General features: G+C 46.0%; 1 protein-coding gene across 1 annotated transcript in view; it reads right to left on the minus strand.

Annotated features, from left to right (window-relative positions):
* LOC129810660 (single-stranded DNA-binding protein 3) overlaps positions 1-15,069 on the minus strand; it is a 93,084-nt gene that overhangs the window by 18,030 nt on the left and 59,985 nt on the right. Inside the window, exon 5 of the mRNA XM_055861396.1 lies at positions 665-754. Within this exon, the coding sequence (XP_055717371.1) occupies positions 665-754 (90 nt within the window). The remainder of the gene's footprint in view (positions 1-664; positions 755-15,069) is intronic.

Below are 15,069 nucleotides of genomic sequence, written 5' to 3' on the forward strand. Positions count from 1 at the left end.
GACATAGACAGGGAGAGCGAGACATAGACAGGGAGAGCGAGACATAGACAGGGAGAGCGAGACATAGACAGAGAGAGCGAGACATAGACAGAGAGAGCGAGACATAGACAGAGAGAGCGAGACATAGACAGAGAGAGCGAGACATAGACAGAGAGAGCGCGACATAGACAGAGAGAGCGCGACATAGACAGAGAGAGAGCGAGACAGACAGAGAGAGAGCGAGACAGACAGAGAGAGCGAGACAGACAGAGAGAGCGAGACAGACAGAGAGAGCGAGACAGACAGAGAGAGCGAGACAGACAGAGAGAGCGAGACAGACAGAGAGAGCGAGACAGACAGAGAGAGCGAGACAGACAGAGAGAGCGAGACAGACAGAGAGAGCGAGACAGACAGAGAGAGCGAGACAGACAGAGAGAGCGAGACAGACAGACAGAGCGAGACAGACAGAGAGAGCGAGACAGACAGAGAGAGCGAGACAGACAGAGAGAGCGAGACAGACAGAGAGAGCGAGACAGACAGAGAGAGCGAGACAGACAGAGAGAGCGAGACATCTGGACAGGGATTAGGTCAGCTAGAGACTAAAAAAGGAGGTGGAGAGGGGGATAGGCTTAGCATGTTGTGTGGTTTGAGGGTATGGACAAAGAGAGAGAAGTAGAGGTTTTACTTGAAAGAAGCCCGGGGGCATGGGTCCGCCAGGCATGCCATCGTTGGGGGGCATGTTGCCCATCACCGGACTGGGGGCAGCGGCTGCACTCTGTAAAACACAAAGGAAACACACACACACTTAGTACTCTGAAACACACACACACACACTACTCAGAAACACAGATCAAAACACTGTATACACATACAGTACCAGACAAAAGACACATCTACTCATTCAAGGGTTTTTCTTAATTTCCTACATTGTAGAATAATAGTGAAGACATCAAAACTATGAAATAACACATATGGAATCATGTAGTAACCAAAAAAAAAAAAAAGTGTTAAACAAATCAAAATATATTTTATATTTCATATTCTTCAAAGTAGCCACCCTTTGCCTTGATGAAAGCTTTGCACACTCTTGGCATTCTCTCAACAAGCTCATGAGATAGTCACCTGAAATGCATTTGTGACAAGGTAGGGGTGGTCAGGGAAGATGGCCCTATTTGGTAAAAGACCAAGTCCATATTATGGCAAGAACAGCTCAAATAAGCAAAGAGAAACAACTGTCCGTCATTACTTAAAGACATGAAGGTCAGTCAATACGGAACATTTCAAGAACTGAAAGTTTCTTCAAGTGCAGTCGCAAAAACCATCAAGCGCTATGATGAAACGGGCTCTAATGAGGACCGCTACAGGAAAGGAAGACCCAGAATTACCTCTGCTGCCGAGGATAAGTTCATTAGAGTTTCCAGCCTCAGAAATTACAGCCCAAATAAATTCTTCACAGAGTTCAAGTAACAGACACATCTCAACATCACTTGTTCAGAGGAGACTGAGTGGATCAGGTCTTCATGGTCGAATTGCTGCAAAGAAACCACTACTAAAGGACACCAATAAGAAGAGACTTGCTTGGTCCAAGAAACACGAGCAATGGACATTAGACTGGAGGAAATCTGTCCTTTGGTGACGAGTCCAAATTTGAGATTTTCGGTTCCAACCCCCGTGTCTTTTTGTGAGACGCAGAGTAGGAGAATGGATGATATCTGCATGTGTGGTTCCCACCATGAAGCATGGAGGTGGTGTGATAGTGCTTTGCTGGTGAAATTGTCTGTGATTTATTTAGAATTCAAGGCACACTTAACCAGCATGGCTGCCACAGCATTCTGCAGCGATACACCATCCCCAAGCATGCAAAGCAGTCATCAAGGCAAAGGGTTGCTACTTTGAAGAATCTAAAATGTTTTTTTTTTTTAATTGGTTACTACATGATTCCATATGTGTTACTTCATAGTTTGATGTCTTCACTATTATTCTACAATGTAGAATAGTAAAAATAAAGAAAAACCATTGAATGAGTAGGTGTGTCCAACCTTTTGACTCGTACTGTACGTCATACACACTCTCACCACAAGAGTCTGACGTGGCCTAGCTTCCACTGCTTGGTGTGTTTTTTACAACAAGAGGAAGGACATTATCGAGACATTGATTGTTTGGGTGGTTTTGGCGTTTTCAGACAGCGGGAGGAATTGGCGGAGAAAAACGACGCAGTTACAGCGTAACGTTTATCTGGAACATGAATGTCTGGCTCAGATTGCTTCTCCGTCGCCGCATTAAGACGATATTAAAAAAAGACAAGCATCTGTCGGTCTATGAATCTGTGAACATTTCTGCTGAGTAGAAATAAAAACACAGGGCATGGATGGAGTATATGTGTCTGGCTCTGGTGAAATCTCTCCTAAGCAGTTAAATGGGGTTTGGAGTCCCCTCCCCCAATGTATGTACTGTATGTAAGGCAGTGGCTGGGTCTGTTGTGTGTTTCCCAGGCTGTCTATTCACCAGGCAGCACCCAGTGAAGGGGATTACACAGCTGCCCAGAGCCCCCCACCCCTCCTCTCCTCCCCTCTCCCCCACTGTAACCAGATCCTCCCCACAGCCAGCCACAGAGCAAACAGCCCCTCCATCCCTGACCCCTATCGGCCCAGAAACTCACTAACGGGCCCTGGGACCACAAGGCACAGCGCATGCACAAGCGCGCACACACACACAATGGCTGCTACCCCTGGTGTGAGGGTGTGAAGCCGTAAGCCCCACGGGCACCGTCAGGGACTGAGAGCAGAACACACCCAGAGGGGCCGGCCCATGACACACAAACACCCTCACACAGCTTCTCCTCCTTAGTGTATATAAAAGGCCTGTGATGAGATTGCAAGATAATGGTAGTAAAGAAGATGTTTTCATTACATACAGTTGAACCAGGTGCCACTGAACAGAGGCTGTATACCTTCTGCTTTATTCAGCAGCCAAAAGAAAATATTGACTGTATAAATGGTGGATTATAATTTTCTCTGCAGCTTCAACAACAACAAAAAGAGAAGAGTGGGAGAAGGAAAGAGAGGAGAGAGGGGGAAGTGAGTGGGAGAGCAGAGTGAAAGGCGAGAGGGCAGAGGGGAGGGGAGTGAGTGAGCGGAGGTGGTTAACAGAGTTTGTCAGCACGTATTTACTCAATGGCAGTGGTTAGTCCAGCACAGTGGAGCCATCATGTTGGCTGATTGGCCTCGTGTGCCATTTACACACTACTGCCATCATGTTGAAGCTAGAAAACCCTCCGAAACAAACACGGCAGCACTCCGCATGTTAAACATGTCAGGGCCGAGCCAGTGGAAGAACCATGTAGTCACAGACTGGACTGAACCAAAAATGGGTATGATGGCGGCACACGGGAACTGTCATTGCAGACTACTGTCTCATCCAGACTCCTGGTAGGTCTATGACACATAGGGCTCTGACGGTCATGACATTTTGGATAGCGGTTATTGTTCAACCAAAACATATACCAAAATAATATAAATACTTGAGTATATATATATATATATATATATATATATATATATATATATATATATATATATATATATATATATATATATATATATATATATATATATATATATATATGAGGGATAAAAGATTATATTTAAAGCAGTTGCCTTCACACAGGTGGTGGTTCCTGAGTTAATTAAGCAATTAACATCCCATCATGCATAGGGTCATGTATAAAAATGCTGGGTAGGCCATTATTTTTTTACATTATCTTGGCTACCATGGCTATTTGTATTTATTATGGATCCCCATTAGCTGCTGCCATGAGCATGAAAACTATGTAAACCATATTCCATGGCCGTCTCAGTCAACAGATCTCAACCCAATTGAACACCTATGAGAGGTTCTGGAGCGGCGCCTAAGACAGCATTTTCCCCACCATCAACAAAACCCTTTTTATTCTGGCAGTTACCTGTGTGTGTGTGTGTGTGTACAGTTGTGGCCAAAAGCTTTGAGAATGACACAAATATTAATTTTCAAAGTCTGCTGCCTCAGTTTGTATTATGGCAATTTACAAATACTCCAGAATGTTATGAAGAGTGATCAGATGAATTGCAAAGTCCCTCTTTGCCATGCAAATTAATCCCCAAAAAACATTTCCACCGCATTTCAGCCCTGCCACAAAAGGACCAGCTGACATCATGTCAGTGATTCTCTTGTTAACACAGGTGTGAGTGTTGACGAGGACAAGGCTGGAGATCACTCTGTCATGCTGATTGAGTTCGAATAACAGACTGGAAGCTTCAACAGGAGGGTGGTGCATGGAATCATTTTTCTTCCTCTGTCAACCATGGTTGCCCGCAAGGAAACACGTGCCATCATCATTGCTTTGCACAAAAAGGGCTTCACAGACAAGGATATTGCTGCCAGTAAGATTGCACCTAAATCAACCATTTATCGGATCATAAAGAACTTCAAGGAGAGCGGTTCAATTGTTGTGAAGAAGGCTTCAGGGCGCCAATGAAAGTCCAGCAAGCGCCAAGACCGTCTAAAGTTGATTCAGCTGCGGGATCGGGGCACCACCAGTACAGAGCTTGCTCAAGAATGGCAGCAGGCAGGTGTGAGTGCATCTGCACGCACAATGAGGCGAAGACTTTTGGAGGATGGCCTGGTGTCAAGAAGGGCAGCAAAGAAGCCACTTCTCTCCAGGAAAAACATCAGTGACAGACTGATATTCTGCAAAAGGTACAGGGATTGGACTGCTGAGGACTGGGGTAAGGTCATTTTCTCTGATGAAGGACCACAGAGTGAAGGAAAAGAAGCCAACAAGTGCTCAGCATATGTGGGAACTCCTTCAAGACTGTTGGAAAAGCATTCCAGATTAAGCTGGTTGAGAGAATTCCAAGAGTGTGCAAAGCTGTCATCAAGGCAAAGGGTGGTGACTTGGAATAATCTCAAATATATTTTGATTTGTTTAACACTTTTTTGGTTACTACATGATTCCATGTGTGTTATTTCATAGTTGATGTCTTCAGTATTATTGTACAATGTAGAAAATAATAAAAAATAAAGTAAAACCCTTGAATGAGTACGTGTGTCCAAACTTGAGATAAAACAGATAAAAACAGAGATAAACAGAGATAAAAACACACAGACGTACACAGATGGAGAGACAGAGACAGAAGACTGTCTGAGCAGAGAGAATTACAGGTGGCCTCATCTGCATTATCTGCAGTGTGATCAGTGGCATGCTGGGTAGCTGAGCTGAGCGCAGGCGACCGGTTGGTCAGTAGAAGCTGACATGGACGGCAGGCTGGGCTGCTCATGTTGGGGAGGAGAGATTGGGGGGGGGGGGGGGAGCCTGTTTCTGAAGCACACAGCCAGCTAGTCAGCCAGCCAGCGAGGCTCCACTGCACTCTCAGGTAATGCAGCGAAAGGCCTGTTCTCCTTGTTGCCATGACAACCCCGACCTCAGCTCTTGCTCTCTAGTGCCCATTAAAACCCTCAGGCCGTCAATCATCAGCCTGGCCAGGGAGCAAGAAAGAGAGGGAGAGAGGAAGAGGGAGGGAGAGAGTGTGGGAAAGAGAGAGAGAGAGCAGAGATAGAGCGGGAGAGAGATGGAGTTTAAAGGAGCCTGTGGCTTTTGATAGCTGGCCTGTTTGCAAGCGCTAGCTCCCTCTCTCTCATGCACACAAACACATGCACACAATACCCCCACAGTATTTAACCCTTTACACACACACCATTGTCTCCGCTCCTTCTCTCTCCTGTATTTCTGCAGCAGCAGCACTGCGTCCTGCTTACTCTCCCTTCCCTCCCCTCTATCCATAAATAATACAGTCAATGATGGTTCCTTCCAGTGGGTCTGTATTTATATCTCCTCCTAAGAAGAACACACAACCAACCCAAACCCATTGATTGTTCTGTGAGCACTCTGAAGTAATTAGCTACCGCTGTTTAATTATCAGTATCCATCCTGCTGCCTAGCTGGACATGAGACAGTGAGTGAGCGTTGCAATCTGCCCCATTGATCTAGACCTGGGTTCCAGGGGGTAATAGATCCAGTCTTATCTGCTGAGACAAGCAGGGAAACACAGATCACTTGCTGGCTGGCTGGCTGGCCACAACACAAACACAGAGCGAGAAAGAGAGAGACCGCTCGACTCCTGCAGACACTACTGCTATAAACACAGTCCAGGAGTGGATTTAGCCACTGTGTTAAACCTACATTATTCACCCATGCTACATCTGTTCTCTTCCTGCTACAGGAACAATATGAATATCAGAGCTGGAGATGAACAGCAGACTGGCTGAGTTCATTAATGGTAATACTAAGAAGTCCTAGTTCAGTTTTTTTGGAAGATGAGGATTTAGAAGAAATCTGGGGTTGATGAGTAGGTGTGAGAGGCTCCAGACAGATTGGAATAAAATCATTTCAGATAGAGGGTGCTGTGTGTGTGGGGGGGGGGGGGGGGGGGGGGGGGGGTATAGCCATACACTGGGCCAGCAGTGAGACCATAGTAGCAGTCAGTAGAACAGAGTGTAGCTGGCAGACAGACTGCTTGGCTGTGCATCTGCTGGGACTGGAAAGCCTCAGTCAATCTCCATGACCAACCACTGAATTCGTGGCCACGCGACTGCTGCCTGTCATCACCTCTCCCACTCTGCTCGCACCTCTCCCACTCTGCTCGCACCTCTCCCACTCTGCTCGCACCTCTCCCACTCTGCTCGCACCTCTCCCACTCTGCTCGCACCTCTCCCACTCTGCTCGCACCTCTCCCACTCTGCTCGCACCTCTCCCACTCTGCTCGCACCTCTCCCACTCTGCTCGCACCTCTCCCACTCTGCTCGCACCTCTTCCACTCTGCTCGCACCTCTCCCACTCTGCTCCTCTCTTCAGTCCCAGCTTCAACTGCTCCAATCATTCTGTCACTGAAGTAAACTCCTTAAAGATTAGCTGGAGAGGCTGCTGGCTGACAGATGTGCCTTTTAATCAATGGGAGAGCGGGAGCTGCGTGGTGCAGGAACTCAGGAACCTGACTCCAAACTTGGCTACACAGGAAAGCCCTCCATGACAAGTGGAGAGAGGAGGCCGGCTCAGCACACCGCTTGCTTTCATCCCACTGCTCCAGCAGCTGTTGTGTCAATCAGGTAAATTAATTACCAGTAAACAAATCTGCCAGGGAGGGAAGAGGGAACCCCCTCGCCCCTCTCGTCCAACCCAATCCCCAGACCCCTCCCCACACCCACACCTCTGCCTCGTCAGCATCCCACAACAGGGCCCCTGGAGTCTCCAGCTGCCTCCCAGGCAGCCCTGTGAGCGGTCAGCCCAGGAGGAGGCATCTCGGCTGGGGAACTGTCACCACCCATCTTGCCCTGGAGCACCTGCTTTGTCTCCTGCTGCTTTGCAATCTCCCCATCACAGACACACTGATGCAGATATAATAACTGGCTGACACTTGTGCTGAGAGCAGACAAACACATACAATAACCATCAATGTGCCAGCGTGCATCTGTCAGTGTCTGGCTAATTTATGTGTGGTAGTGGTAGAGCAGCCCAACTGGCAGGTAGTAATGAATGAGATGGTAGTGTGTGTGAATGTTCTTGGTAGGGTTAACGTGTGACAGACTCTCTGGGGATGTGTGTGTGGCACATTACAGGTGTAAAAACAACAAACACACCTCTCTCCAGTCTGGTTGCGTTGGCGTTTAGGAGCAGCTACCTCTCCCAGCCTGCGTGTGTGTCAGGGTTAAATTACACCTAAGTGAAACTGACACAAACACGCGTGAGTGGGGTGCAACATGTGTCCGGATTCTGCTGTTGGCCTTGTCATGCACACACACACACACACACACACATACACACACACGGCCGTGGAGGCCTTTATTGGCAGTGTCAGATGTTAATGACCAGCGGTGAGGATGCCCTGCTGTTCATTCCACTGACCGCCAGCCACAGGTCCCCCCGCTGGCCCTGCTCTTTAATTACTAAGGGGTGAGGACAGCAAACCCTGCGCGCACCCCCCCCCCCCCCCCAACCCCATAGCGTGAAGAACGGTGAGCACTCCTCCTCTTCCTCCCCTCATTAGGCCAGTGTCAGCCACTAGAGGAAGTTGCCATGATGGAGCTCCAGTCTAAACAAGGACAAGGCTCCTGTCTTCTGACTGCCACCAGCCACACACACGACTAATTGAAGATTATTAATGCCACTAATTAGGGAATAGGGTGGCTGGCGCTAGGAGACTCCACTGTGTGTGTTGTATACAGGAGCTCAGCAAATGTGTGATGTTGATCTCCACCTCTCCTTTAAATCCTTTACAGCTGCTTTCACACAGGTGTTACCACCGATGCGGGTTGCTCTGATAGGGACTCTAGAAACACACTGAGTATTGACGGAGGGACATACAGACAGAAAGACTTCAGTCAATGGCGGTATATGGTTTGAATAGTACGTGTATGGTTTTTCAAAAGTCTTTGTCAAAATGAATTCATGACGTAATTCGAAACCCCGGTAACAATCAAACAAAAAACAATATAAATTAACTAACACCATCTCCAACAAGTACAGCATCACAGCATTGAATACCACACACACAGACACACACATCAGTTAGTGTAGCCTGAATGAACTGTATAATCCCTGTCTGTCAATGAGATCATCACAGCAGTTCTGATTCACTGTTCCTTACCTGCAGGCTGCCTGATCAAAGAGCTCATTTTATAGGCCTCACTCAGACATACTGCCTCTCTCCAACACTTAAAGGGCCAGCGTAGCACCAAACCGGGATCCCAGTACCCATCTAGGCCAGAAGGTTTTCATAATATAATACATTTTATGGGCAAGACCTCCTATGGGACTTATTAAAAATGAAAAGACTTTCTGGCAGCCTGGTTACCAATATCTCCAACCCCCCCCCCCCCCCCCCCCCCGCCCCCTTTCTCTCTTTCTCTTACTATCCCTGTACAACTGCATTTTATTTTTGCAGGAGGGAGGGAGGGAGGGAAGGCTTAGAGAGGGAGAAAGAGGGAAAAAATAAAGAGAAAGAAAGAGCAGGGAAGTTAGAGAGAGAGGTACACACATTCCACAACGCCAAAGGCGACATGGTTGGACCTTAAAAGCCTAAACGAGACGTCTATTGCTCGCAACAATAAAATAATTACCATATATTATTCCTGCTAATGTGGTAAAATAGTCAAATGAGCTTTGTAAATATAGAATACAGAGAGAGGTAAGGGGAAGAGGTGAGAGCAGTCTTCTCAACCGTGTGGTTTCTGAGAGCTACTTTCGGGGGCGGCGGTGCTAGTATCACTTGCATGTTGTGGCCATTTTCAGCAACTCGGGCCTGTTGACTGTGCTATCTGAGAATGCTAATACAGTACTCCTCTCCAACTGCACAAAGCCACACAAACAAATTGGGAGGGAGATAGATTGGGGTTGAGGGGCGTGTTAAAGGCTGAGACGTTTAAAACGGTCCCAGTCAGTCCAGTCTGATCCAGTTCCAGTCTAGACACCCTATTTCAGATGGGGAGTATTACGGGCCTGGCTGGCAGGAAGGGCATTCCCAGGGGAGCAGGACACCGCTCCAAATCCAGAGGGGCGTAGGGGGCGGGGGTCGAGCTTTCACTCAGGAGCACCACTGCCACCCCCCACCCCACCCCCCCACCCCCAACAGAGGCACCAGTCCTTTGTTGACTAACCCTCAGCTCATATACATAACAGTACACTTGTGAGGATGTGTTAGTACGTGTGGAACATCTATTGTGAAGACAGTGGGGGCGCTAACTGTTGTTGACCGTCTTCAGAGTCTTCCACCTTTAACCTTACAAAGCGATTTTCGAAGAAACACAAAAAAGGCATAGGTATTCATTTTCTTGTGCTCACCCACAATGCACATGCCTTTTAGAAAGCTATTGTCCCAGGTGGAAATGACCTAGTAGGTGTGTGAACATATACTTTAAGGACCAACAGAGCTAGAGGGAACAGGATTGAGACAAGGAGTTCATGAGCCATGAGAAAAATGTGGGACCTGCTAATAAACAGCAGCTGTCTTTTCAGTGCACTAAGACAAAGGTTGCAGCGCCAACATGTCCCGCTGCACCCCCCCTCTCCAGGTCTCTGTTTCTCAGTTCAGAGTCAGTCACCTTGTGGCCATCAGGACCCAGGAGCACAGCACCCAGAGCTCCTCCCGGAGAGAGAGCAGCAACCGCATTCCCAAGACAATGGAGGGTCTGTGGAGCTGCCTGAACCTTTGAGGGCCTGGGGCAAAGAGAGAATGAACAAGGGAGGAGAGATAGAAAGATAGAGGAGAGAAGAGAGAGAAAGGAGAGAGCTACAGAACAGAGGGAGCAAGAACGACTGCAGGAGAGTGTGGACACATAGGGGACGAAGTGTACGAGTGAGGGAATGCTGGCACGGCTGTAGTTTGGAACTGATAAGGATAAGATGGGAAAAAGGGAGATAGGAGGGTAAAAAAATGGAGGGAACTCATTTTCAGGAATACAGGGGAGGAGAGCTGAGAAACAGAACAGCTTTCTCCCTCTGTCGCATCACCTTCCTGCCTGTGTAACCATTACAGAACTCAAGGAATTCAAACTGTTCTGCGTGCCACACCACCAGGCACACACACACACTGTCCTATAAAATGTCTCTGTCACGAGCAACCACAGAGCACTATTTGAGTAAAAGGCAGGAGTTATTTGTGTATGGTAGGAGAGGCTGAGATTGGCCATAAACCACATCTCTGTCCACCCACCCTGGCCAGCATCCCCCGGACCACAGGCTGAGAGAGACATACAGCCGCAGCATACTCACTCTACCTAGTAGAGTTCACTGGGCTGGTGGTGGGGCTGGACTAGAATACACAACACAGAGACATGCAGGCAAACATACACACACACACACGTCAAGCAGCCAGCACCCCAACACTTCCTGGGCCTGACCAACTGCTGTTTGGACACTATCGGGTAAATATTTACCTTACAGGATGATCGTAATGGAGGAAGGGGGATGGGGGAAGAGAGGAAAAGAGGAGAGGGGGCAGTGGTAAGGTTTCCCGTGGTAATGTTTCTCACTTTCTTTAACATGAGCATGCATGTAAGCGGGCTAACTCACACCAGCATCGACATAAATAAATATATCCCGAGTTAAGGGCTCCTGAATGGTGCAGCGGCCTAAGGCACTGCATCTCAGTGTTGGAGAATTCACTACAGACCCTGGTTCGATTCCAGGCTGTATCACAGCCGGACGTGATTGGGAGTCCCATAGGGCAGCGCACAATTAGCCCAGCGTCGCCGGTGTTTGGCTGGGGTAGGTCGTCATTGTAAATAAGAATTTGTTCTTAACTGGCCTGCCAGGTTAAATGAAGGTTTAAAGAAAGAGAATACCACTATCATGCTCCCTCAGAGAGAGATGGAGCCCCTCGCTCCCTCCTTTTGTTGTGAGAGGGGCTCCAGTAGTTGGCTAAGAAGCCCAATAGACTCCTTAGCGGAGAGTATTCATTGCAGGAGTGAAGCATGCTTACGGTTCACTGCTGTTTGGTTTGTTCTCTGAGCGGTTTCCTCAGTGTTTTACCCCCTCTACCAGCACCCCTCCCCCAGCCAGGCACCCTCCCTCCCCAGGGCCTCCCCACCCCCACAGGCTGTGCTGTAGCAGTGCTGCGACCCCCTCTCTGTGCCTCCTCTCCTCCGTCACTGCGCCTTTTTTTCAACTTCTGGTTTTGATGATTCGGTATCAACCGCCCTTTTGCCCTCTCTTCAATTCCCTCACTCAACTCAATCTCTCTCTGTGACACTGTGCATTGCCACCTACTGGAAATGGATACGTTAACACATGTGCATGCACAGCTAAAGATGTTTATTCCTTCTAGTGTGTTTGGACACATACCAACAGAGATCCAACACAACCCCCGTGAATATATTCATGGAGACATGCTCCCCCTCCTCGATTAATAGTCTAAATATGTCAGTGATCACAGAGAGGCAGCCCATCCTGATCAGCCAATGAGACCATCCCCCTCTCTTCAAGTCCCCCTCCCTCACTCTTTGAGTTCCTCTTCCTCTCCTCTTCCTCCCCCTCCCTCTTCTCTCACTCAACTCCTTCCTTCTCTCCTCCTATACCTCTCTTCCCTCCCTCCCTCATACAGAGTTTATTAGCCATGTTCACTTAGAGCCGAGGCGGCAGCCTGCCAATCTACACATAAACATGGTGCATTGCATATCACAGCCTTTCTGCAGGTAACGCAAACACTGGAAAGATTTCAGCCACATCAGCAAGCATTGTATAGACAGGTTGGCTGACAGCGTTATGAAAATGATGTGCGCGCACCGATGGGGCAGGAAGCAGTGCTTTGTTATGATTCTGAACGGTCAGATACAGTGCTTTCAGAAAGTATTCATACCCCTTGACTTATTCCACATATTGTTGTGTTCCAGACTGAATTCAAAATTGATTAAATATATTTTTAAATCTCACCCATCTACACACAATACCCCATAATGACAAAGTGAAAACATGTTTTTAGAAATTTTAAGAAATGTATTGAAAATGAAATACAGAAATATCTCATTTACATAAGTAAACAAACCCCTGAGTCAATACATATTAGAATCACATTTAGCAGCGATTACAGCTGTGAGTCTTTCTGGGTAAGTCTTTAAGAGCTTTGCACACCTGAATTGTACAATATTTGCCCATTATTCTTTTAACTTCTTGCGACTATAGGGGGTGCTGTTTCAAATTAGCATAATTGTCTCTACAGATGAAACGGCTTCCTACTCAATTCTTGATCGTACAATATGCATATTATTGTTATTATTGGATAGAAAACACTATCTAGTTTCTATAGCCGTTTGAATTATGTCTCTGAGTGGAACAGAACTCTTTCTACAGCGAAATCCATGACAGGTTTTGCGAAGGTCTGAGAGCGAAGCTCTGATCTCAGTTCAGTTTAAAGGGGTGTGTATATCCTATGGAACGACACGAACTGCACCCGCCTTCCCCTGGATGTCAGTAACCAATGAGAAGTGGAATGGGCTTCCTACGTAACTCTCAGAGGTTATAAAAGACCAAGGAGTGAGGTACGCCTTCTTTTCGTCGTTGAACTTTACGCAGAGAGAGACCTGGGGATGCCATTTTCGAACGCTCACTAATGAACTTTAGATATATCAGTCTGTAATTTAATTTGATATAGGTGTTAGAAACATCATAACGAAGCTATTTGAAACCGAGTTATATCAGATTATGAGAGTATATTGCTATTTTTCGGAATTTCCTCAGTATTGCGTATTGAGGATTTGGACACGTTAGCTAATGTTAGCAATTGTTAGCTATAGTTAGCTGCTATATCAGAAGTTGAATGCAACGTTTTACAACCAAGCAACGATTCTTTTGGACAAAAGTACCACTTGGCCAAGATTCCGATGGAAGCTCGTCGAAAAGTAAGAGCTATTTATGATGTTATTCCATTTTTATGTGGAAAAATGTAAACTCAATAATGGCAAATAGTGACGCGGTTATTGCGGCACTAGTCTGTCTGTAACGCACACTGTATGTCTAGTAACGTTAATTTTAAAAATCTAACTTAGCGGTTGCATTAATAACTAATGCATCTTTCATTTCATGGCCAACCTGTATTTTTTTAGTCAAGTTTATGAATAGTTTGATAAAAATAGTTGTATTATCATGATGCTGCCGGGCAGATTGCTTGAGTAGTTGGACAGTATTTCCATTGTGTAAGCACGATTTGTGCCGCTAAATATGCACATTTTCGATCAAACTCTATATGGATTGTGTAATATGATGTTACAGGAGTGTCATCGGAAGAATTCTGAGAAGGTTAGTGAAAAAATGTATATATTTTGGCAATGTTGACGTTATCGCTCTCTTTGGCTAGAATCTATGCTGGGGTAATGTTTGAACATGTGGTATGCTAATATAACGATTTATTGTGTTTTCGCTGTAAGACACTTAGAAAATCTGAAATATTGTCTGTATTCACAGGATCTGTGTCTTTCGATTAGTGTATGCTGTGTATTTTTATGAAATGTTTGATGATTAGTAATTAGGTAATACACGTTGCTCTATTTATTTATTCTAGTCCATTTGTGACGGTGGGTGCAATTGTAAACTATGAAATCTACCTGAAATATGCACATTTTTCTAACAAAACCTATCCTATACCATAAATATGTTATTAGACTGTCATCTGATTAGGTTTTTTCTTGGTTAGTGGCTATCAATATCTTAGTTTAGCCGAATTGGTGATAGCACCTGATGGAGTAAGAAACTGATGGAGTTAGAAAAGTGATGTCTTTTGCTAACGTGGTTAGCTAATAGTTTTACATATTTTGTCTTCCCTGTAAAACATTTTAAAAATCTGAAATGGTGGCTTTATTCACAGGATCTGTATCTTTCATTAGGTGTCTTGGATTTGTGATTTTATGATATTTAGATGCTACTATTTAATTGTGACGCTATGCTAGCGATGCTAATCAGTGTGGGGGGGGGGGGGGGGGGGGGGGGGTGCTCCCGGATCCGGGGTAGAGGCTCGTTAGAGGTTAAAACTTCAAGCTCTGTCAAGTTTTCAAGTTGTCATAGATTTTCCATTCGATTTAAGTAAAAAATGTAACTAGGCAACTCAGGAGCATTCAATGTTGTTTTGGTAAGATACTCCAGTGTATATTTGGCCAAGTGCTTTAGGTTATTGTCCTGCTGAAAGGTGAATTTGTCTCCCAGTGTCTGTTGTAAATTACTGAACCAGGTTTTCCTCTAGGATTTTGCCTGTGATTTGCTCCATTATGTTTATTTTTATCCTAAAAAACTCCCTAGTCCTTGCCGATGACAAGCATACCCTTAACATGATGCAGCCACCACCATGCTTGAAAACATAAAGAGTGGTGCTCAGTTATGTGCTGAATACAAAACATAATGCTTTGTATTCAGGACATAAAGTTAATTTCTTTGCCAAATGTTTTGCAGTTTTGGAATATTTATATTCTGTACAGGCTTCTGTCTTTTCACTCTGTCAATTAGGTTCGTATTGTGGAGTAACTACAATGTTGATTCATCCCCAGTTTTCTCCTATCACAGCCATTAAATTGTAA

This window comes from Salvelinus fontinalis, chromosome 14 (assembly GCF_029448725.1).
Source record: "Salvelinus fontinalis isolate EN_2023a chromosome 14, ASM2944872v1, whole genome shotgun sequence".
Lineage (NCBI taxonomy): Eukaryota > Metazoa > Chordata > Actinopteri > Salmoniformes > Salmonidae > Salvelinus > Salvelinus fontinalis.